This window comes from Lepisma saccharinum, chromosome 1, assembly GCF_977018435.1.
Source record: "Lepisma saccharinum chromosome 1, izLepSacc3.1, whole genome shotgun sequence".
Taxonomy (NCBI): domain Eukaryota; kingdom Metazoa; phylum Arthropoda; class Insecta; order Zygentoma; family Lepismatidae; genus Lepisma; species Lepisma saccharinum.
In genome coordinates, this window is record NC_139229.1 from 129,768,269 (window position 1) to 129,794,257 (window position 25,989).

Genomic DNA, 25,989 nt, shown 5'->3' on the forward strand with positions numbered 1-25,989 from the left:
GTACGATCTGATACTTGGTTACGCAGCGGTTGTAAAAAGTATTCAGCACTTTTCTGTTTCTTTCTGTTTTCGTTTCTTTATTATCATTATTCTTCATTTTATCTAACATTGCATTTTTTTTATGGTTACGTTACTCATTGTGATAGGAATAAAACCGATGTAATTATCAGTTGAAATGTAGGAGATATACAGCCTAGCAAAGAAAACACCAGGCTCAGGGATTTATCCAGAATATTTAATCTGATTTAGTGTAACTTCGTTTTTAAAGGGTGTAAGGTTAAATTTAGTGCCAAAATTAGGGTTTTGTGAAACATTTCAGGGAAGTGTTCTGAAAAAATGGGGGAGGGATTGATGATTGTGGATAAATCACTGACCCAGCCCAAAAATTAACACAAGCCTTCATCATGCTAGGCTTACACTGTTGGAAAGGTCACGCTCCGCCACTGTCAGGGTTGCTACGAGTTTTTGATTATGAAACTCCCGGACATTTCCAGGTTTTCCAGTCCAAAATGAATTTTTTCCAGATATGTTTACCATCATGATTTTTGTTTTGGAACGTTGTGTTTTTTAATTAAATATATAATCCGTAGAGGCATGCAAAATTAGTTTTTGACGAAAACACGAAATATGAAATAAAATGCTGTAATGTTCATTATTCGTGTTTCTGAAAGGTGTGAGGTGCATTTTTCTACCATGTTTTGTCACGAAATATTGCGAAATGAACTGCAAAATGTGAAATATACTCTTTAACACGAAATTTATTGTTTATATACCGACGCGAAGTCTGAAGTATCCTGTGAGTTATGCAATTCACGGAAAATTGATTAATTCTGCTGTAAATATTTGAGAAGTAAAAATGGAGCCCTTTACACAGGAATAAACTTAATATTCTGGTAACTACATAAATGTGCTATTAGAAGGGATAAGTTTATTTTGTGTAATAAATGCAGTTTTTAAATCAAATTTAGGATTATATTCACAATTTTAAAACCAAAATATCATCTTATATAGCACTTTTGATGTGATTATTCACCGCTATAGCACCAAAATTTTATTTTATTTACCGCTTTTGAACCCGAAATCGACTCTGTTTTTGTGCCGAAATTTTGCTTTTTTATTTACCAAAAATATGTGCCTCTAATAATCCGTTAATTATTATGAATATTCACTTTCACAACTTCTTTTTAGCAAATTTCATTCTACACACACAAGAACACGTGAAAATTAGAAGATTAAAATGTAAAATTACAATCGGCATCAAATGTCTTGGGTGCTACAATAACGTGCATCTAGCCTTCAGGCTAAGGTAATAGAGGTCCATTATTTCGCCATAACAGATCTCCACAATATAAAAACAACAGAGGAAGTTCATAAACCATACACAATTTTTCATTTTCTGGCGGATTTATAGTGTCATAGAAAATGCTGCTTCTTTTTGCTTACATTTGTACGTATACAGCATCTGGAGAATATTTTGTTACATATAGGAATTCTATAGAAAATGACAACAAGACTAAGATCTATAAATAATAGAAAGAAAATAATAACCTCATCTTCATCAACTTTTCTGATAATTATGATCATATTGTCAATGTACTTTAGTTATCAATCAGATATCTGGACTGCAAGTTATACTTTTATGTACTTTCTAATATCTAGTATTATAAAAGTGAAAATTTATTACAGAAATTCGAAGGTACGATTATTTTGCACCAGACTGAGAATCATAAGAATGAATGAAACAAGTTTCTAAACTGAATCTTTTTTGGGAGTGGAATCACAAGAACCGAATCCAGAAGTGGAAGTAAAATGCTCGTTCATTTTGCAACTCTTTCTCTTGCAGACTCCAAAATGCATGTAAATTCCAGACCTCTTGCAGACTCCAAAATGCATGTAAATTCCAGACGATCTGCAAACTTCTCTGATATTTCCCTGAATTTTCCGACCAGCCAAATTACCTGACATTTCCCTGTTTTCCAGGTTTTCCAGCCTAAAATATGAATTTAAAAAAACATGTAGAAAGAGCTTGAATCTGAATAGTATGTTAATTTTTTCTCGATTTCTTCAGCAACTGTAAATTTAACAGAAAACTTCTATGACTAGAATTCCTCTAGTCCTTTCTCCACTTCAAAACTTCATCCATAAAAAGTAGTAAATTTGTCAATACTATTCTTATACAAGAATACTAACTTTTTCTTAATACTAGTAATTATGATTTGTTTTTCTTATAGGTGTTGGGTATGCCATATGTGTTGTAAATTTAGTATGGACCCCATATTACAATGTTGTAATATCGTATCCCCTCTACTTTCTTGCAATGTCATTTTCGTCAACAGTGCCTTGGGAGAATTGTGACAACTGGTGGAACACTGAAAATTGCATTAAGGTAAGAACAAAGTTAACAACATAGATATTTTCTAAATATACTACTTCTTGACTGAAATTTTTTTCATATAAAAAGTTAGTTTTATGTTGATGGAAGTAGATGCAGTCACAGCTGACAGCAGCATGTGCATAGTCAAAGAGTTGTATTTTTATTAGTTTGTTACAAGAACCATAGACGTCTGCAGGATTTTTTCCAGGGAGGGGCCAGGGAGGTATTTTTTTCCAGGGGGGCAAACAAGGCACATTTTCCCCCAAAATAGTATTGTTCCCTAAGAAAAACATTGCTTAAATTTGAATTTATGGTGTTCATGCAATAATTAACCAGTGACGTGCACTGAGGAGTAGCTAGTCTAGCAGAGATAGATCAATCAATCTCAAATCTCTAATTATTTTCAAATCACAATATTTATTGTTTTGTTGAAGCCACAGTTCATATGCAACACTTTTTTTTCACGCGCTTCTCGTCCCTCGGTGCGTTCAGCGGCCTAGCTTGCTTTTTCTCCGCCTCACAGTTCCAGGTAGAAACAGGTTTTTGAAGGGAAAGGGAAGATTTCTGCCTCTACCTCCCTTGCCCCCTGGCCCCCGCTCCAATGGTTGAAAGCCTGTGCTTTCAGGTCCCTCAGTCTATCTCCTATAGGACAGATAGGGGATTCCCTTCGATTCCTTTGTAAATGCTCTAAGGAACTCAAGGGAAAATTTTTCTGCAGTACTTCTGTCCTCTGTATTTACACTACTTTTTACACGTTGTACAATATGTATGTATAATATGGGATGTACTTTTATCATTTATGCAATTGGAACGTCTTATGTGCAGACAAAATTTTATGCTTTTTTAAAAAATATGGAATATATAATGATTAAATAACAAATATTAGCTCATGCTCTTGCTCTCGTTTTAGTAGTGTTTTATTTAAATATACTAATCTCTTGGCCTCCAATAAAAACATTGATAAGCTAAACAATCATAAATACGGATGTACTTATTTGGGCAAGAGAACGCACATTCTAATTGTTGTTGTTGTTGGTTTGGTTTATTTTACTTCCCTTTTCTGCCACATTTTGTTATCGCGAAAATGAGGATGAGTGATGAAATGATAAAACTGATGAAGGGACCTCACAATGAACAATTCAGGCCGGGATTTGTCACGAGCGTGCATTCTTGTTCTTATGTGTTGTACTCTGCCTGCAGTGAATAATGAGAAAATTAGAAATGAAAAATATATCCCAGAACTGAAAAAGCCAAATGAATATCATTGAAGAAAGTAGAAAAATGGTTTGTTTAAAGTTGTGTTTTGTTACCCATCGCTTTTTCTAGCTGTATAGATTTAATCGGAATAAGTAGCTAAGAGCTTGGAAAGTCGTGAGGGACAATCATAAACAGAGAATTCTAGACTCCTGATTTCACAGTGCCCTGCAGATGCACTGGGAGGAAATTATTTGTATTTTCTTCTCTCTTCCATCGCTTTACCTAATTTCTGCCATGACGATGAACGTTGATTAAATTAAACGGGTGAAGAGTGGTTGCAAATAAACACTCATACAAAGGCCAGGACTCGAGCCCGGATCCTTCAGTAACAAGATCGTGAGATGGGAAAATTATGGAAATCAAGCAATGCAAAATTTTTGAAAAAACGTTAATCATATATATAGATGGTATTTCAAAAATTCAACTGAAAATTACTACTCAGGAGAAATGCAGTTTGCTTTACCGATACCCACGTATCCGAATGGTTAGCGCCTTCCTCACATGTTTGTTGTCGGCCGACCTCCATGGTGGAGTGGAAGTGGCCCCGGATCTGTACCCGATGGAGGCATATAGTGGTTCGGATCCCATATTAAACTATAGGTCTAGTCCCGATTAGCCTTTCTGTGTATAAAGTGGACTTTAAACGTCAAATCAACCATCAAATCAACCAACAGTGGGGGAGTGGTTACCACAGCGCGCTACAACACCAGGAGTTCCTGGTTCGAACCCCTACCTGGACATGGGTGTTCTTTGTGTTTGCCCCTTCATTAATTTTGTCATATCATCTTCGCGATTAACAAAATGTATAAAAAAGCGAATCAAATAAAATCATTCATTGATTGATTGTTTGATTTGGTTTATTTTACTTCGCTTTCCGCCATATTTGTATAATTGCGAAGACGATATGATAAAATTGATGAAGAGCAAGGGACACACAAAGATCACCCATTGTTAAGCCGAGATTCAAACCCGGCATCTCTGGCTCAGTAGTCAAATCAAATCGTTTTTGATTTTCGAAAGTGGGTGGAAAAGTTATGTGTACAATTTTTTGTAGTCATTCCTAACTTTGCAATTTTTCCTGTATTTGACGTTCTTCTTTTAGGAATACTGGGCCCTAAAAGGGGGGGAGGGGTGGATTATGACCCATTGGGCATGCCACTCATTGCAACCCCAAGTGTCGACGTCACCGCACGTCACTGTAATTAACACATATTATTGTGGCTAAAATTAAATTATATGTGTGAAATACATAATTTTTGGTTCACTTTCATTTCCCAGGGGGGACCACGGCCCCCCTTGCCCCCCTTCCGGACGCCCATGACAAGAACAGTGCTTTTTAAAAATACAAATGGATCATTATTAAATTTTGTATATTATCGTTCTTATTTTTGCATATTTTCAGTAACTTTTGGCTAATGCAACAATGAAAATTAATGATGATGACAATGATGAAGGAATTCTCACCAGTGAGCACTCATGTCAAGGCTGGAACTCAATGACTAGTGAAGTTTGTGTGGCCCAGTTTTTGTGAATTGGGAAGTGATATTCTCTGTGAGCTCATACAAAATTCTGTGTATGAATTCTCACAAACTTAATGAAAGGTTACCTGTCACAGACAAGTAAATTATATTTTGGTGGAGCCTTATATTGCACAGAGTGCAAAGAGAATCAAATTGAACCCAGGCAAACGCCATGACAAATTTATCACAAAGTGATATTCATTAGTAGGGCCCGGGACTTTATGTCCTATAAAATGTAAAATATGTATGTAATTATGTCACGAAAAATTTTAAAATATGTCATAAAAAATTTAAAACATGTCAGGAAATTCAGAAATATTCCAAGTAAAGCCAAAAATATACACAACAGTACTTTCAAATTTCTCGTTATGTGGGAAGTCAGAATCTTCCAGGGAAGATTGACTAGGGTGGGGGTGCAGTATTAAATTAAGTCAAAATCCTTTTAAGCGAAGAATGTAGTGGGGAAAATACTGAAAATATAGTGAGATTCACTGTAATTATTCTAAGTTTCATTTACTATGTCAGATTTACACCTTTGTGAAAACTAAAGCATAAGTGGAAGCTCGGTATACACTGATACGTGCGTGGCTCAAACGACAAGTGATCTTGTCGTACTCGATGGCCGATAGAGTAGGGGCTCTAATGTAGCAAATGTTTTTTTTTCCTTGTCTGTTGTGAGAAGCAAAAGAAAGGTTAAGAATGAAACTTGTTTACTTGTTCATGGTGATTCTTATACAAGCAGAACAATGATGGAGAACATTTTTCCTAAATAATGTTTGCACTGCTATCAACTGTCGGGGGGATAAAAGAAAGGGGGGATTATTGTTCTGTACTAGTTGGTTAAAAAGAAAACAGCATCTGCTTTTAATTTCTTTGTCCGTAATTTCCTTATCCTGCCATCTGTAATATAAACTATCCATTGTGCTAAAAGTACGAAGAATAAATTATAAAATAACCGATTGTATGCAAGACAATTACGAAATTATACAGAAATATGTCTTGTTATGAGAAAAATGAAGAAATATGCTGTAAAAACCCAAAATTGATAAAATATGCCAAAATATGATTTATCAAGTTTGTCTACTTCGGCTGATTTTCATCAGATACATAAAGATCTCACCCCAGTAGTCGATCCGATGTCAAATAAAAAATATATTATAACAAAGTCGCAGGCCCTATTCATTAGTGTTATGGGTAATTGAATGAGCCACTGAAGTTCTATTGGAAGATCCGAAAAGGGACTCTATGAATGGACATTTCTGAGCAATATTTCGTTCCCATAACTGGACATGTGGTCACAAATTTATGAAAAAGATATCACACAGCAATATCCGTTGAACGTGGAATCTGCGGGGATGGCACTGTGAGTCGGTGCTTGCTGTGTTGCCACATTCTGCGTACATCTTTAGTCTGCTGAATAAAAATCTGTATAAAATTGGTTTCTCAGTGTGAATTAACAATGATAATTGATTTTAGAAACAGACGCAAAGAGCTTCAAAACAAGACAAATTTTGTATTTGTAGGACTACATGATCTAAGAAAAAGTTGTTTCGCAAAATTGATGATAACGGTTTTTTAACACATTTTTGAAATCTTAAAATTACGATTTATGTTTAAAACCTTTCTGCCTACACCATACTAAAATTTTATCTCAATCGGACAACCCGTTTTTGATTTATAGAATCTCAAAAAGAGCGATAGTTTGCAAAACTGCAAAAAATCGCCCTTTTTTTGTTGTCGTGACGTTAAAAAATATAAGGCATACTTGAAAAAAAAATTCATTAGCATAGATTAATGCAGAATTGAATAAGCTAAATTTTGATGTAAGTCGTTTTTTTGTAGGTATACTTGTTAGTTTTTAATTGGAGTCCAAACTCGAGTATCTATAATTTTTAATCCGATAGTAGTAATTCTATTCTTTTTCAGACAGCCAACCAAGATGGTGACATTGGAAACAATACATTTGTGAATAATACAACTCCTTATGTGAGTACGGGTCTATCCAGAACACCAGCAGATGAATTCTTCCAGTTAGTACATGTTTTTCCTACCTATAATTATATTCAAAGTATTCTATAGAGGGTAAAATACTATGCTCAACCATACTTAATACCATGTACATTATTAGAACTCTTGAAGCAATGACAACTATGACTGATTAATTAGCTACTTCAGACATTTTACAATTACTGCAACAGGCAGTTAGAATGGTAAAAGGAGAAAAGAGAAGACTAAGGGAGAATTGTGGCCCTGGAGTGGATTCTGATTATATCTTCCATTTTATTGTTTTTCAAATATGATGCTGTCATCTTGCAACAACTGGCACAAACTCAATTGACAAATATGAAATATCACTATCTGCAGTGGTTAAAGAACCAATAATGAAAATTCCTGAAGAAATATTACAATGAAATGAACTAGGCAGAAAACAAAAATTGTTCCTGTAAACACATGCTATAAAACAACAATTTCTCTTGTTTATACATGTATATTGGATATTTTTCACATCAAGTTTCGGAAGTGAAATAACAATCTTCAAGTACATTTACATGTTTCAGCAGTTGAATTCTTAATATTTAAATTGGCCAGTGTCTACAGTATGAATAACCACTACACTATGACAAGAAGTTCTAAATATGAAGTATTATAGATTTAAACTTGCACTTCATAGAAATATCATGATGCAAGTTTTTAATCTATATATATAAAAATGGATGTATGTGTGTATATATGTAAGTATGTTTGTTCCGGCATAACTCTCGAACGCCTGGAGCAATTTCAACCAAACTTGGTACACATATGACTTACAATCTGGAAAGAAATATTGTGGTGGGAAGGGGGTGACATGTAAAAATAATCCATATTAGTGTGGAATCCATAGTTTTCGGGGTCGCTAAGATGAATAGTGACACTCTGAATGCCGTTCAACTCCAAATCACCTATCGGCATGGGGGGGGGGGGGAGAGGGGGTGAAAAATAAAATGTCAAAAATTACCTACATTAGTGTTGAATCCATAGTTTTCTGAGTTGCTAAGCTAATTGGTGACATTCTTGATGACATTTGAGAGAGAGACTTGCTTTCTCGATCACAATCCACAAGTCACAGGGGTAGTCTATTAAGTACTGCGGAGTGGATTTAAGATCGCCATATTTCTTCCACAGACAACTTTAATAAAAGATTGTGATAAATGAATACCCAGGCAACGGCAGGTAATCAACTAGTATTATATAAATGTGTGGATGGACAAGTATCACTGAAATATTACCCACTTGCACGCCAACCTCAATGGGGGAAAGTGGGGGGGGGGGCATTGTCTTTTTTTAATGGGGAAAAAGAGCATTATAATTCTGCACAAAATTGTAATGTCACAAACATGCAATTCTCTCTTTTTACAGTGGTTACATTCTGGAAATATCCGATGGTCTAGGGAGTCCAGGAGGAATTGTTTGGAAAGTGTTTTTGTGTAACACTATTACATTTGTGCTTGTCTTCCTCGCTATAATGAATGGTGTCAAATCAATTGGCAAGGTAGGTAGCATCAACAATGGCATACACAGTTTGGATAAATAGTAAAAACAATTGTTACAGTAGTTAGACCGCAACCAACCAAATGCGAACTCCAATCATTGTGGATGAGCAGAATGTAAAATTTATTTAACTTCATTTGTTTCATTTGTAAAGAAACAATTACTGTAACATATTTGCCACATTTTATTTGTTCGTTTTATCATAACAAAAAGGAGACAAATTTAAATAGCATTCACTCATCTGCTTCAGATGTAAAAGAATTACAATTTAATAATTATCTACAAATCCATACCCCATAAAAATTCTACAGCCCCTTAACCTCACCACCTGTTTAACCAATCCATTAGAGCTTCTTAATCCAGTTATTCTCAATCATTAATCCATGTTACCCGATACACATAAACTATGAAATTTGTAATGGAATACTGCAATAATTGTGATGAATTTAGAATCAATGGGTTACATATTAAAGGGTGTCCCATAAAGTGCGCAACTTTTGAATCTGGCGCCATTTTTTAAATGTTTTGTTGGCAGTCCTGTTCTTATCATTTCTAGTATCTACTATCACTCCGATTTGATTAGCAGTTGTTGTTTTCTTTATTGTTGTATGTGTTGCCATGGAGCGGTTCATAAATGAACAGCGCGTTCTGATCGTGAAAACTTATTATCAAAATCTTGAAAGTGGGGTCGAGACGGTAAGACGACTTCGCGCGGTTTTCGGAAGAAATGAAGCACCCAACAAGTCTACAGTTCTGCGGCTGATAAAGAAGTTCGAAACAACTGGTTCTGTTGCTACTGTGAAATCACCTGGGCGAAATCGCATTCAACGCAATGCTCAACAAATCGCAGTTGTGCAACAAAGTGTAACAGTAAGTCCAAGGAAATCAATTCGCTGACGGTCACAGCAGTTGAACATTCCACGCAGTTCATTGCAAAGAATTTTGAGTAAAGACCTTCACATGCATGCATACAAAATCCAACTGGTGCTGGAACTCAAGCCGGTGGATCATCAAAAAAGAAGACGTTTTTGCGAATGGATTGAAGAGAGACTGGCAGCGGATGAAAATTTCGCAAAAAACATCATTTTCAGCGACGAGGCCCACTTCCACCTCAGTGGATTTGTTAATAAACAAAACTGCAGGATTTGGAGGACTGAAAATCCACGAGTGACCCATGAACATCAAATGCACCCACAAAGGACGACCGTATGGTGTGGTTTTTGGGCCGGTGGAGTAATAGGCCCGTTTTTCTTTGAGGACGACGAAGGTGTTGCGGTTACAGTCAATGGAGAACGTTATCGTCACATGCTAACCAGCAGGTTATGGCCTCTCCTTCAAGATATTGACATTCAAAACCTATGGTTTCAACAGGATGGTGCAACATGGCACACCTCGCGTGAAACACTCGACATTATCACAGAGAAATTCCCGGGACGAGTGATCTCACTGCGAGGTGACCAAGAGTGGCCTGCCAGGTCCTGCGACCTTACTCCCTGTGACTTTTTTTTGTGGGGTTATGTCAAGTCTCAAGTGTACGCTAACAAACCGTGTATCATTCAACAACTGAAGGCGGAAATCATACGCGTCATTGCCGACGTCACGCCAGACATCTGTGAGCGGGTTATTGCCAATTTCATCGAGCGTGTCAACACATGCCGACTCAGTGAAGGTGGTCATATGCCAGACATTGTTTTCCACTATTAAATCGGAGATGTTATTGAATGTAAATATATAAGAATATATGCATTTTCATTGATATGTAACTGTTTTACTACTTTTTTAAAAGTTGCGCACTTTATGGGACACCCTATACAATGGAAATAAAGTTATGTACATCAAGGAAATGATCCAAGAATGTAGCTATAGATATATTCTAGAAACAATGAGAAGAGTTGAGGGGGAAAACATTATTTTATCAACTAAACTATATCCTCTTTGTTTTGGTTTTAATTTGATATAATGCTGTTCACACACAAGTAGTTCAGAGCTCAATAATGATGTACATGTTGTGGAAGATATGTTTATTCCTTTGAAATTATCTTGTCTTGAGAGTTATTAATAAATGAATAAATAAAATATGCATAGTAGTAAGTGTGGAAACAATATAAATGAATTATTATGTAGGAAGTATACAATCGGTCTAATATTTTCAGTACCATACCAATAAAAGTACACTAAAAGAATGACAATTTTTTCTAGTATTTAAAGAATGCCAATTGTAATTTTTAAAGTGCATTATGCAAGTAAAATATTTGCAAAATCCAATTTTTTGTCTACAACTTCTTCAATAATATAGTAATTTATTAATAAGATCCATTTTCATTCTTTATTTAAGGTTGTGTACTTCACTGCAACATTCCCATTTGTTATTTTGTTCATACTCTTGATTCGAGGTGTGACCCTTCCAGGAGCAGTAGATGGTATAATTTATTACATATCACCTCGATGGGATAAACTCACAAATTTACAGGTAAGATTTATTTCTTTACCATATTGCATATTTTGCTTATCATCCCTATTAACCATAAAAATATGAATAAAAGGGAAACCTTCCTAAGTAACCAGAATTATTTGGTCAACTAGAATTTTTATTTGGGAAAAGTTTGGTTTGTACTGGTTGACAAAATTGAAGCTGGTCCTATATTGTAGCAACAGTATTACCCTAACCATACCAAAACTTGGAAAAGTGATCCAGTCAGCTGGTTTCATACATTAAATAAGGATGTTAAGGGACTGTTCAGATCCTTCATGGAATATATGAAATTTTATATCAGATCAGCAGAATATTAGTATCAGTAAATATTAGGGATGTCCCGCACCGTGGCCATATGGTCCGAGGCATCATGCTTTGGGCGCCTGCTACGAGTTGCAGGTTCGAGTCTCCTGGGGGAAACGTGACAATTTTTCTCCTGAGATTTCAGCCTGTGTATGGGACCGGTGGCCACCCACCATCGTGAGAAAATTGAGGAGCTATGAATGAGTAGCGTAACCCAGTCATGAAAACCTACAACAACAACAACTGGGGGTTATTCGTGCTGACCACAGGTCACCCCATAACTGGTTGGATGATCTCTCACCTCGGCAGGTGGGACTGGGACCGGCAGTCAGTAGGTAGGCCCTGGCAGCGCAGGGTGTTGCACCACAGGTTATTACTTACTAATATGCCAATATTAGCCAATACTGATAGGGTACTAATTAATCTGTCCTATTCTTAGTAAAGATTATGTTAGCACACTATCAGTGTTCACAAAATTTCATATTGCTCAATTCCTATTATGCAGCAGAAATAACAATTTGTATTATGACAATCATTGTCTTTATCTCTTTAAGGTTTGGGTTGATGGAGCATCACAAATATTCTATTCTTTAGGTCCAGGATGGGGAGGCATAATTAACATGGCCAGTTTTAATAGATTTGAAAACAACTGTAAAAGGCAAGTATTTATCAGCACAAAATTGCAATACAAATGCTTATTGATATAGAAGTGTTTTCGCAATTGAACAGGCACATAACTAGCAAGGGGGATAAGTTATTTTTCTTAGAAGGAGATGCAATGAAGTAGTAAGTTATGTCTTAAAAATGCATGATAATGATAATATTTAACTCTACTGAAATACCATACCAGGGTGAGTCAAAAGTTCGTTTGTTTTGCACATGGAAAAGTATAGACCATTCTGTTGTATGGTCTTCTGCTAAAGTTCTGTGAGAGCCAAGATCCCACGATGTTATCATTTGGCTGGTTTCGATGTCAAAAACTCCCGCACTCCTGTTTCCACAGCATCCAATGTATCAAACTGTCGTCCTTGCAGGAAATGCACAAGAGAGCAAAACAAATGGTAATCAGATGGCATACAATCAGAGCTGTATGGAGGATGAGGTAACACTTCAATTCCCTCTAAGTCCTACAGTTTCTGGGTAACAATTCGTGACAGGTGACATGGGGTGTTATCGACCTGCAACAAGACTCTCAATGTTGGGTACTTCTGGAGCATATCATCAAGGATCTGCTGTAGTTGTACAGCGTAAAGATTCCCATTACCATCTGGTACAAGTTCCCAGAACACTGGACCATCGATATTTCAACATATGCACAACATGACCTTCATTTCAAACAGTTCCCTTTCAACAAGTGGCATTACTTCTTGCCGTGGGTTTATTATTAGAATGGGTAGAGGCTTTTGAGACACCCAAACCCTTAAGGCATTATATTACTCTTCAGTACGCTCAAAACTTGAATTTGGGTCTGTTATATGGAACACTAAAAGTATAATACAGACTACAAAAATAGAGCAAGTACAATGAAAATGTTACGTTACATGAAGTACAAACTTGAAGGTACTTATCCCAGATTTGATTCATACAATAATCTTATAGAAGAGCTCCGAATGCACAGGCTTTATGATCGGAGAACAGTCCGTGACTTGCTGCTGCTCTGGAAAATATATAATGGGAAACTTTGTTTTCCTCTTTGGATCTCACAATTTAAATTGTGTGTTCCTAACAACAAGATGCAACCCAATCATAAAACATTTTTTGTGAATAGAGCGCGAACAAACATTGCCAAAAAATCTCCTATCTGGAGAATGAGTGTCCTCTACAATGCCTTAGAAAAGCGTAACAAAATTATTGATTTATTCTGTATGTTTTATATGCAATTTAAAAATGCTGTAATCACTCTAAAACAACGCTCACTGAAGCATGTATGATAACATGTATCTCTGTTCCATTATGTAACATGAACTCTCTAACTGGGCATCAACCTGTTGGGTTCATTTATGTAAATAAATAAATAAATATATAAAGCCAAAATACGATACGAAAATAGTTCTTAAAAAAATTGGGGGGAGCAATGGCATGGTATGCCAGAGACCAGGGTTCGAGTCCTGGTTGAGCCTGCATTTTTTAGCTTAAATTTCTTCAAGGCAAATCTCCCGGGTGCGACTATCATAAGCTATATTCTTATAGATTCTCTGTTTTTGTACAAATAAGATTAAATTTGATAAATTTGGTGCATCTCTAGAACAGTATCTGTGAGTTTTCTCTGCTTGCTCCAGTAATATTCTGGCCCTGTTTATATTCAATTCTAAAGAAGATGATCTTCTCTCTCAATATTAATAGAACCCAGAAATTATGTTAATTAAAATTCACTGTATTTCCAAAAGTTAAATATGCAATGGCAATTTTTCTTAGGTAATTTTACTTCTGTCATGCATAATAATATATTTGAAATGAAACTGCAAATGCTTTGTTAATAGTATGTTCATTATTGTAGGGATTCCATTCTTGTGCCCATTATAAATTGTGCCACAAGCATATTTGCTGGATTTGTTGTGTTTTCAGTCCTTGGGTTCATGTCTCATCAGACGGGAATTCCAGTTGAAAATGTCGCTACTGGTGGTAAGCAAGCATCATAATATTTATTCATCTATTCAGTGTCAAAAATACATACGTTGTAAGCCTATCCATCTTATATAGTAATAACAACTTGAAAGAGACAATGTAAATTGACAAAATCCAGTGGATAGTTTAAACTTTCTGAGTATTTCTTAAAAAGATTTATTTTCACAGGTGTATATAATTTAATAGTTATAACTATTTATTTGTTGTTAATAAATACTTTAAAATTATCAATATTTTTTTTTTTTTCAAAATAATTTGGATGGAGATATTGGCTTCATGTACATACGTATATAATATAAAGGTAAAGGTAAAGTGCTCCCGTGCTTAGCACCACGTCATGAAGGCCTACAGGGGGTGTGGGGGTAACGCCACTATAATAATTTTTGTTATATGTTTAACTATGTTAGGATTGGATTTTTGTTTTTAAAACACTTATTTTTTTGTGTGTGCATGTGTGTGATATTAATGGAGCTTTCAAGATCTTCTTCAACAAATGTAGCATTAAGAAAAATTTTGATGTTTTTATTTGATTATACATACAATGCAAAATATTTACTAGAATAAATTACTGCTAAGAAACCTAAACAGACTATAAAAGTTAAAGAAATTATTGATGCTTGCTGAGCAATTTTTCGTTATGAACATCTTTGCAAAAAATTACAGAATATATTTCTGGAAGTTTTCTTTTAACTACAACTCACTACACCTTCACCCGAAAGTAAATTTAAAACCAAACAGATGAGCAACATACTGATGAATGCCTAATTTATTATTTTTTTACTCTTCATTTACAGTAACTGTGCTTCATAACTTGTCTTATTATTATTTATTCTACAATGAAGTATATTAAATAGTGCCAAAATTATTTGAGAATTTCAAATAAAGTATATTTTGTAGTATATATTTATTTCAAAATAAATAGGCTAATCAGAACTGAACCTATGTATATTTTAAAGTAGGATCTGAATCATTATATACCCAACCAGAAAACCATGACATGAAACTGGGAATCTATTTATTGTTTGTGTGTATATTATGTGTAAGAAAATATTAAGTTTCCTCACAATTTACATTAAAAACTATTTGTCTGTTTCTTTTTAGGACCAAGTCTTGCTTTTGTAACTTATCCAGAAGCTATAAGTATGTTACCGATGCCACAAGTTTGGTCATTCATGTTCTTTTCAATGCTTTTCATCTTGGGCATTGGGACAGAGGTATGTACGTATACATTTAGGAATACAACTTATTAGTCACTCTGTGAGAGATTTGGAAGGAAAGAAAGAAAGAAAGAGAGAGGGGGGAAGGGGGAGTGTATAAAGAAAGGTCTGGGGGTGTAAAGTTAATTTGATCAAATTTTGTTGAGAAGTCCAGTTCTAACACAAACATACATTTGAGATAGAAGGAAATAATGGCTACAATGGATAATGTAATTGAAAATATGTCATTGATGAAAGAATTGTCAATATTCTAGTTAAAAATGACAGTTAAAGAAATTATTGATACTTGCTGAGCAAGTTTTTGTCACAAATGACTTTGATTTTTTATTTAATTTATCTCACTATACCTTCACCAGGAAGCCATTCTGGTTAAATGAAAAGTACCAACATTCTAGATAATTCATTTTCTGGGGAAAAAAGATGCGAGTATAAATAACTACACATAAACAAGTTTCAAACTGGCATCAGCAGTGAAGGAACAAGTCCCCAAGTCACCAAAATTAATAGAGCCTTAAAAGTAAGTCTCACAGATAGAGTTAGTAACTCGTTTACGTGTATTTAATTCAAGTTAAATGAAACTTGCCAACATTCTGGTTAACAGGACAGACAATATCAAGGATAATATTAGTCATACTATCGAGGATAGGGAGGGAGGGAGAGAGAGGAGAGAGAGAGAGAGAGAGAGAGAGGAGAGAGAGAGAGAGAGAGAGAGAGAGAGAGAGAGAGAGAGAGAGAGAGAGAGAGAGAGAGAGAGAGAGAGAGAGAGAGAGAGAGAGAAGCTTAATGGCTTCAGAACCACAAGCATTGACAGTAAGTACTTGCATTCACTTATTACAGCTTAAAATTTGTTATATTGGGATTTTCTTTATATTGTCTTGTGTGTGGTAACAAGTGCTTCAGTAGTAACATGGTTCATGAGAGGGACCTCATACCTTTATATCCTTCTACAGCAGCCATGCTCTGGACAATGATAAACCCTGTACCAGCTCACTGTAGACCAGGCGAAGGAGAATCAATGAATAGTGAGAGAAATGGGATTGCATAATGGGTGACTGGAGTTACCCAAATTCCTTGCTTCGCTCTGTAAGTGTTGCAAACTTTCGAAAGGGACAATACCATACACACATGCCAAACGGACTATATTTTCGGCTCTAGGTCTGTACGCTTGGTTTAAGAATTTCTTATGGAAATATTAGGAATAAAACAGTAAGTGCAAATTTTGACAAGCCGTACATTTAGCATACAGACTAAGGTCTGGACCGTACGTCCGTACATGCCATGAAATTTCCATACGTGTAGTCAGGACCATATGGTTGGCAACGCTGCACACAGTTAGCTGGGACAGGGTATAGTCATGATATCACCTGCAGTTCGAGACTAATTACTGATTTAAGAGATTAAAATCATAAAGATTTGATAAGTCTGCACAATCTTCCAGATCTGCTGTGAAAGCAGTTCAATTTCCATTTCCTTTATGAACATTTTACCTATTCTCACATTGCAAATGCACACAATTTCTCACATGTTTTTCACAAATAGATTTTCCTGGTAGTTATATTTTTCCAGCCTTGAATACTGTTCAGTTAAATATCCCTCATTTTCCCATTCCAGATAATTCAAATTGAAGTAGTGATATCCTGTGTACTGGATGAATATCCACATCTGAGGAAGAAGGAAAAATGGATAGCCTTTGGATGCATCCTATTCACATTTATATGTTCAATTCCATGTGTGACGAGAGTAAGTTATTTATCTTATTACGGTGATTACCTTTGCACATATTAAATAATAACAATAATAATAAACATTTATTGTCATTTTAAAGAACACACTATTGTCTGCCTGATGTTAGAGAGAAGTCAATATAAACAAAAACACGTGAAATAAGAAATGCTCTTTGTCAATTTGGTAACAGTGGTTTTGCATGAATCTTTCAAGTAAGTTGGATAAGAAGTAATGGCAACACTTCTATAATTGTGAAATGGATTTATTACCAGCGGGAAAAAACACTTACATTACTTCAATATATTCAATGTAATCTCCCGCAATGTCTACAGCCTTCTACCACCTTTTGGAAGGCATTGTACACCATCGTACTTCTATCTCTCTTGATGTCCAAAAATGACCACAAGATAGCATGGTTAATCGCTACATTTTTCACGGAAACACAAAATATGAAATAACACACTACAATGTGCATATTTCATGTTTTTGAAAGGTGTGAGGTGCATTTTTCTACCATAATTTGTCACGAAACGATGTGAAATGAACTGCAAACTGTGAAAGAAACTCAAACATGAAATTTAGAGTTTATTTACCGATGTGACATTTTCTGAAGTTTTAATTATCCTGAGAGTTATGCAATTCTCAGAAAATTTATTAATTCTGCTGTAAATATCTGATAAGCAAAAATGGACTCCTTTACACTGGAACAAACTTAATACTCCGATAAATATATGAGCATGCTATTAGAAGGGAAATCTTTACTTTGTGTAATAAGTGTAGTTTTTAAATTCAAATTTAGGGTTTTATTCACCATTTTAACACTAAAATGTCATTTTATATACCACTTTGATCCCAAAATATACCTAGTTTTTGTATAGAAATCTTGATCTTTTATTCACCATAAATATGTGTCTCTAACAATCACATCTCTTGTGTTGTAATGCATTCCATGAAGTGGTTCTTTCATTTTGCCAAAGGAATCATTATTGCACAGACTCATATCAGCTGAGTATGGCAGATGTCCCAGTACCATCAGCAGCACGGGGATCCATCAGGACGAGCAATGTGATGACTCCCATTGTCATGGAGTATCATGGGATTTCTTGCCAACAAGTGTCATTGATTTTTCTGAGTGCTGGATACAGGTGGTGTTGCAAGAAATTGTAGTAATTACTGTCTACCCTTGAGTACAGCAGTATTACCCCATGGACGTCAAGCGCTAAAAAAGGAACATCAGCTTCACACCACCTTGTGTAGGTCACATTTTCAGTGGATGAAAAGAACTGGGATGCTTCCATTCATTGAATTGTCACTTCAAGCGTGGTTTGTATGAGCAAGCCCAGGTTTTGTTCAGAGTGATGATCCTTCCAAAGAAGTCTTCACCTTTCCTCTGGTGGTGGTTCAGTAAGGCCAGTGCAATTGCCTAACCTTGACAATGTTGCACCTTGAGAGTAATTTCATTAGGTATGCAACACTCTTCAATTTTGCAGTATATAAGACTGTTACGTAAAATCTAGAGCATGGTTTTCTGGCATACATCTATCTATGCCATTAAGTCCATCAGCAGTCAATATCCAACAGGATAGCAAGGTGCTAAATTGTGTGGTGTCTGAAGAGCATCCCCTCCATACATAGAACACATTCACCCATTGTGCCAATGTATGATATAGCAATGCTGCTCACCACATGATTTACTCACTCCCTGGCAAGTCTTGTACACTACGGCCTCCTGAAACTTCAATTTTTATCCAGGAGCATTGTTCCAGTTTCGTAACATGTTGTTAGGGTGCTTTTACTATCCTCCTTCACTTCAAGGCACCTGAATCACATACAACCATCACCACTCACTGTACTATCTCACATTCCATTATGAGTTCCATAAAGCTTGACGTCCACTGAGACATGGAGAAATGCATTTCCGGCACCTCAGTGGGTGATAGCCTTTAAGATAACCTGGAGACTTCTGGCACGGAAATTCCCACTTCAGTTCCCCACTTTTCCCTGTAGTGGGCGTTACACCATTTTATTTCAATAGACACAGACAACAGAAGCTCTTATGCTTTCTGTTGCAGCGTTTCTTCACATCTCAGTGGGTGTTAAGGTTAAATCATATGGCCATCTGACTCTCAACTGTCACATGAGCCATTACTTAGTATCCAACCCTTCAGAACATATGCCAAATCCATTCATACCATCTTATCATCTTCTTCAACTTGATAAAAATTGTTGTTAATCCTGTATAAATCTAGCATTTATTTGAAAAGGTAACACTTGTCTCTACAACTGCAACATCTACTAGGTAACAAGGGTGTCAACTACTAGTTAACAATGCATGTGAAGCACTGAGTTGAGAGAAACAAATGACTACTCACTATATTAGCATGACTCCCGCAAAGTTTTCCATCTTCAACTTTGAACTTCTCCATAAATGCATTCGTGAAGTTGCTGTACATTCTGTTTCACTTACATGAACAAGTATTTCCTGGTAAAATTATCATTGGTTGTAAAAGCTGCAAGATGAAAATTTTACAGTTAATCAGTTCACTACAAGAAATCCTTCTCATAACAGTCCATGTCTGGTCTCTAATTACAGGGAGGAATGTACGTCATCCAGCTTTTTGATTATTTCAGTGTTTCCATCCCAGTTATTCTAATATGCATTTTAGAAGCAGTTATGGTTTCCTGGATTTATGGTAAGTACTTTTTTTTCTTCTACTGCATTTTATATTTTACACAATTAAATCCTGATATTGGGTCAAATGTCAATGAATTACAACTGATTTTGTACATTAGTTATTGATGAAATTTGTATAATTACTGTTCACAAGTTCTGGACCTGCTGTTTTAACTATTTATCTTTTCAATAAATTATATTCTTAGTAACCTTTGGCGTAACAGCCTACGAGGGCCAGCCTACCTACTGACTGCCAGTCTTACTCCCACATGCCTCAGCAGAGGTGGGAGATCATCCAACCACTTGTGGAGTGATGTGTGGTCAGTATGATGAACCCCCAATGGTTGTTGTAGGTCTCTTTGACCGGGTTACACCACTCATTCGTAGCTCCCCCAATTTCCTCACAATGGTGGATGGACACCAGCAGGGGTGTCCACAGAGGGGGAGATTATGGTGAAGACTGTGCCAGTGTTATTTGGGGGGGAGGATTTTTTTCCCCTTCAAATAATATAAAATTCAACATTTTTCTAAAATATATGTAAAAAAAAATATATACCTTATATGTACCATATTTAATCCATTACATGTAGAAAAGAGGGTATTTAGGGGCAGGGGTGCCCACAGGTGTTTGTGGGTGTAAGTTGCATCCGCCCAACTTTGTGAGGGATTTCTATGATGTGAATTTGACATGAACAATATAGTGTTGGACACAAGTTGCATTACGTTATCAACAAAGATGGCACCAACGAGTGAAGATGTACTTTTATCAGCTCCTCTCAAATTGAAGACAAAATATGATGATAAATGTGCAAAGTGTAAAAGATCTGTAAAAAATGGAATTCTTTGCGACATGTGTGACGAATGGTTACACTTTAAGTGCGGCAACTTGAATGCCGATGAAGAAATCGACCAAAACAGTGAATGGTTCTGTCCGCAATGTGAAAACGGAGAAAAAAGTGTTGAAAATGAGGAACTCGCGAATCCACTGCAAAGTGATATAAAGGAGTTAAAAAATGAAAATGAAGCCCTGAAAAACAGACTAGAAACTATTGAAAAGGCAAAGGAAATAACAAATTCTACATCCTCATGGACTCAAGTGGTTAGGAAATCAACAAAGAAAAAACATCACATCGATAGCATAAATTTCAAGAGTAAAAACAGATTTTCTACACTACAAGATTTCCAGACTGAAGAAGTACACCCAGAAACTAATTCAAGAACGTACAGAAGAAATATGAAGTCAAAAAACACAACCACAAACATCTCGAAAATAAAAAAATCGAGTGTTAGTCAACCAGAAGTGATCATCTATGCTGATAGTCATGGCAGAGGAATGGCAGAAAAAGTGAAGAGTCAGCTAGGCGATGTTTTAGTGTTAGGTTTTGTCAAGCCAGGTGCAAAAATTGGGCAGATTGTAAGTAGCCTAAAACCTCAAAACAAAGAAATTAGCAGCTGTGTAGTGCTAATGGCAGGTTCAAACAATGTAGCATGCAATGAGGGTCACAATGTGATATATACATTGGAAAAGAAACTACCTGAAATAAGAAACTCTAAAGTGATCGTAGTTAATATACCAACGAGATACGATCTCATACCGGAATCTTGTGTTAATGTGGCCATAAAAGAGACAAACAAGAATATCAGACACCTGTGCAAAAACTTTAGTAATGTCGATATTGTTGATGTAAGCAGGCTAGAGAGAAACAATTTCACAAATCACGGGATGCATCTGAACCGATCTGGAAAAGAAAAGGTGTCAAAAGCAATAGGTACGGTGATAACTGAATACATTATAAACCAAAGAAGAAAGTGCAATCCTATTGAATGAAATGGCACCCCATAAATAATCAGGGAAGTGAAGTGGTAAATGGAAAGAAATATAGTGATGTGGTAAATAGCTGAAAAGTCTGTCTTGTGATGAATGGTGAAAAATGCAGTCAAATGGTAAGTGATAATAATGGTAGTGAAGAAAATGAAGATTACAGTGAAGTGAGAAAAGATGAAAAAGACAAGGAAGTGGAAAATGACAAAAGAGTTAATGTAAAACAAAAAGAACGATCTGCACGAACATCCGATAGAATAAGGAGTGCTCCGGGCAAATTTAAAGATGATTTTTTATTGTAAAATGTAAAAATGCAACAAATATTGTAAATGTTAAACCTAAGGAACAAGGTCTTACACCCAATAGTTTCTCTCAAATGAAAAAGAGAGTTATACAATGCAATATTGTGCATCTAAACATTCAAGGTATTACAGGCAAAGTGTTAGATTTAGAAATGCTCCTAACCGATGAATGTTTAGATGCACATGTACTGTGTGTTACTGAGCACTGGCTGTCCAAAGATGAAATTACTTACCTTCAAATTCCAAATTTCCACCTAGCTAGTTTCTCATCAAGGTCTCTAATAAAACGAGGGGGAACAGGCATATTTACAAAAAATGATATAATTGCCAAACAAATTGTCCCCAAAACTGTGAGACCTATAGAAAAACATTTTGAAGTTAGTGTTGTACGTCTTGCACAATATAATTTAATAATAGTATGTTGCTACAGAACGCCTGATGCAGACTATACAATATTCATAAAAAATCTGTCAGTATTGTTAGATGAATTAAAAAGTTATACATGTGAAATTTTGGTATGCGGGGACCTAAACATTGATTTTCTAAAAAATACAGGACGGAAACTGCACTTTGAAGCCACAATAAACACTTTTGGCCTAAAGCAAATTGTAACTACACCCACGTGCATAACGAAAGAGACACTCTCCCTCATAGACCACATGTTAATAAGTGTACACTCAAAAGAGTTTCAATGTGAAAACATATCAGTCCACTTCTCCGACCATAAAGCACAATTTTTATGTCTCACATGTAAAAGAGAAGCTACTGAATATCATAGAAAGCCACTAAAAATGCAGAAACGTAAATATGATGAAGGTTCTATACTCATGTTTATTGGAAAACTAAACAGCGAAAACTGGGAAGATATTTATAACTTACCTTCCACAAACGAAAAATTTAATCTCTTTCTGAACAAAATTATCTTGTTACACAATGAATGTTTTCCACCTAAACAAGTAAACATATCCACCGAGTGTAAACCATGGGTCACAAACGGAATCAGAATCTCAAGTAGAAAACTAAAAATGCTCCATTCTGAAAGTAAGGTGAATCCCAATCCATCTTTTCTGAAATATTACAAGAGGTATAAGCAAATATATAAAAATGTACTTCACCAATCAAAAATTAATTATAATGACCGTGAAATCAATAATTCAAACAATAAATGTAAAACAATGTGGGAAATTATAAGAAATGCATCAACAAAACACCAATCTTTAGGTAATAATATGGTGATATGCATTAATGGAAAAGAAGTCCAACATCCCCCTAATATTGCGAATGCTTTCAATGAGTATTTTGTAAATGCAGTTCCAAATAGAAGGAATGGGTTTATGGCTGCTCCAGAAGAATGTTCTACACACGTAACAGTGAATGACAAATCCTTGTTCATTTCCCCCATTACTGAACAGGAATTAAAGATAATCTTCAGGCGTATAAAAAACAAACAATCTTCCGGCATTGATGAAATACCAGACTTCCTAATTAAGAAATGTTATAGTTCCCTATGACAACCATTACTACATATAATAAACAATTCCATTGAACAGGGTATTTTCCCAGACAGGCTAAAGATAGCTGTTGTTAAACCATTACTGAAGAAAAATGACCCAAAGGATTTATCAAATTACAGGCCCATTTCGCAACTCTCAGTCTACTCAAAAATTATTGAACATGCAATAATGATGAGAGTAGAAAATTTCTGTAGTAAACACTCAATCTTAAGCTTGTCGCAGCATGGTTTTTAGGTCCGAACGAAGCACGAAAACAGCGTTAGCAGACTTAGTAGAATGTGTCACACAATCTCTGAATAATTGTAATCACACTGTAGGAGTCTTTTGTGACCTATCAAAAGCTTTCGATTCTGTAAATCACGAGATATTGATGTGGAAACTTCAAAAACTTGGTATTCGTGGACTACCACAATAGTGGTTTCAATCTTATCTTACCAATAGAAAGCAAATTGTAGAAATCGCTCACACCACAGCAAAAGGATACGTAACACATCAACACTCCACCATGAAAAGTGTAACATGTGGGGTGCCTCAGGGAAGTATTCTTGGCCCTCTTTTGTTTCTTATGTACATAAATGATTTACCAAATGTTATACCCGAGGCAAATGCAATATTATATGCTGATGATACAAATATTATAGTAACAGACACTTCCAAAGATACTCTACAATCTAAGGCTAATAACGTATTAAACAAATTAGATGACTGGTTTTTAAATAATAATCTACTCCTCAACAGCAAAAAAACAAATTACAGTAGAGCGTCGATTATCCGAACATCGGTCAACCGAACGACCGCTTAACCGAACTGTGTACTCGCTCACTTTCAGATATCTGTAATGAAAAAAGTACGTGACTTAGCTGCTCGTAAGCGTGTAGGCTTGCTTAGACAGACCAAAATAAAGGATTTTTTTTAAACGTTAATTTTGTGTACTGTGTGTATTGTTCATGCAAAATGCGTATGTAATATGTACATATTTTTGTTTAATAAACTGTACCACATACTATATATTCCTACTAAAGTTGTCTTTGTACGTTACTTTGTAATACATACTTAAAGAGATGCCTGTTTTTATGAATAAATTTACTGTACAGTACTTCTTTTTGGCAAATAAACATGTACAGTTCGATTATCCGAACAAACCAGTTTTCCGAACACCCATGTCCCCCAATTACTTCGGATAATCGATGCTCTACTGTACATTACATTTTCTACAATCCAAACCAGAAACCAAATAAGCCTCAATCTAATATCTGGGAATACACAACTAGAGCCTAAAAAAAATTCAAAATTTCTGGGTATCATTCTGGATGAACACCTTAGCTATACAGAACACATAAACACGCTACAATCAAAATTAAGTAGTGTGTGCTATGCCCTTCGAGAAATGGTAGACATCTCAAGCACCCAAACTGTAAAGTGCCTTTATATGGCAAACTTTGATGCTTTACTAAGATATGGTATTATGGTTTGGGGTAACAAGGGCCACTCCAATGTCCTTTTTATGCTTCAAAAAAGAGCTATAAGAATCATAGCTGGAGTAAAGAAAACTTATTCATGTAGAACTCTTTTCCGTAAACTTAATGTGTTAACTCTCCCCTGCATATACATTTATGAATGCTTAATTTATGTTAAGCAAAATATTTCCAACTTTGCCACAAATGAGGAAATACATGGCCTAAACACAAGAAATAAAGACAAACTTCACATAAAACACTGCCGCCTTAACTTATGTAAGAAAGGTCCCTTAAATTCTTCCATAGATCTCTACAATAAACTACCACAAGATGTGAGGAAAGAACCAAAATTGATGATATTCAAGCACAAGATAAAATCAATGCTTCTGACGCATGTTTTTTATTCTATAGCTGAATACATGGAAGCGACTTTTACATAAGTCAAATGTACATAATGTAGTATAATCACATATTATTCTTGTAAAATTAAATGCCAAATGAAAGTGGGTAATTAGTATGTTATATTTTTTTGTGATTTTGATATAATACCAGAGTAAGACCCAATTTTTTACAATTTTTGGCTATATATTTTGTATTTGTAAAATCTATTAATGTACCTGTATTGTAATGTAAGTATTGACATGTCCTATATTACCATGTACTGTAATTTGTACACACCGGTAGTCCTTGGACGCAAATAAACTAAACTAAATTAACTATTGCTGCTATATAAATAGCAATATGTAGGCTTCCAAGGGAATTGTAACTGGTAATATGTATTATCATGGGGGGGGGGGCAATATCCAACTATTATATATTAGGCCTTACTTAAATTGACACACAGATCTGGGGGGATTGAGAATTAAACGTGGGAGGATGGGACAATATACAACTCTTGGATATCAGTGTTAAGTCTTGCTCACTTCGCTTGTAATAATATGTTACAAAAATGCATGTTGGGCATTTTACTGAGATGGATGTGGCATTTTGTACTATACCTGCATTACAAGACATGAACAATATTCTCAATATTGATTAGTAAAATCACTTCTTAAAATATAATGTTTAGTGTTGGTACACTGGCTAATTTAAAACAGATGCATCATTTGGATTATATACTTCTATTCCCAAGCAGAAGGGGCGAGTTCTTTGGAGGAGGAACCATATTATATTCTCGCCCTGAGGTTAGGAATTTCTA

The 25,989-nt window shown here is 35.5% G+C and overlaps 1 protein-coding gene across 2 annotated transcripts in view; it reads left to right on the top strand.

The window, feature by feature from the left end:
• The window catches only part of LOC146001288 (sodium- and chloride-dependent glycine transporter 1-like), a 54,836-nt gene that overhangs the window by 13,913 nt on the left and 14,934 nt on the right, over positions 1-25,989 (top strand). For both annotated transcript variants that reach the window (XM_083138594.1, XM_083138602.1), the window contains 9 exons: positions 2,232-2,386; positions 7,078-7,181; positions 8,548-8,680; positions 11,015-11,149; positions 12,010-12,113; positions 13,953-14,077; positions 15,182-15,294; positions 16,909-17,037; positions 19,616-19,715. In XM_083138594.1, coding sequence (XP_082994720.1) covers positions 2,232-2,386; positions 7,078-7,181; positions 8,548-8,680; positions 11,015-11,149; positions 12,010-12,113; positions 13,953-14,077; positions 15,182-15,294; positions 16,909-17,037; positions 19,616-19,715 — 1,098 coding nt within the window. The remainder of the gene's footprint in view (positions 1-2,231; positions 2,387-7,077; positions 7,182-8,547; positions 8,681-11,014; positions 11,150-12,009; positions 12,114-13,952; positions 14,078-15,181; positions 15,295-16,908; positions 17,038-19,615; positions 19,716-25,989) is intronic.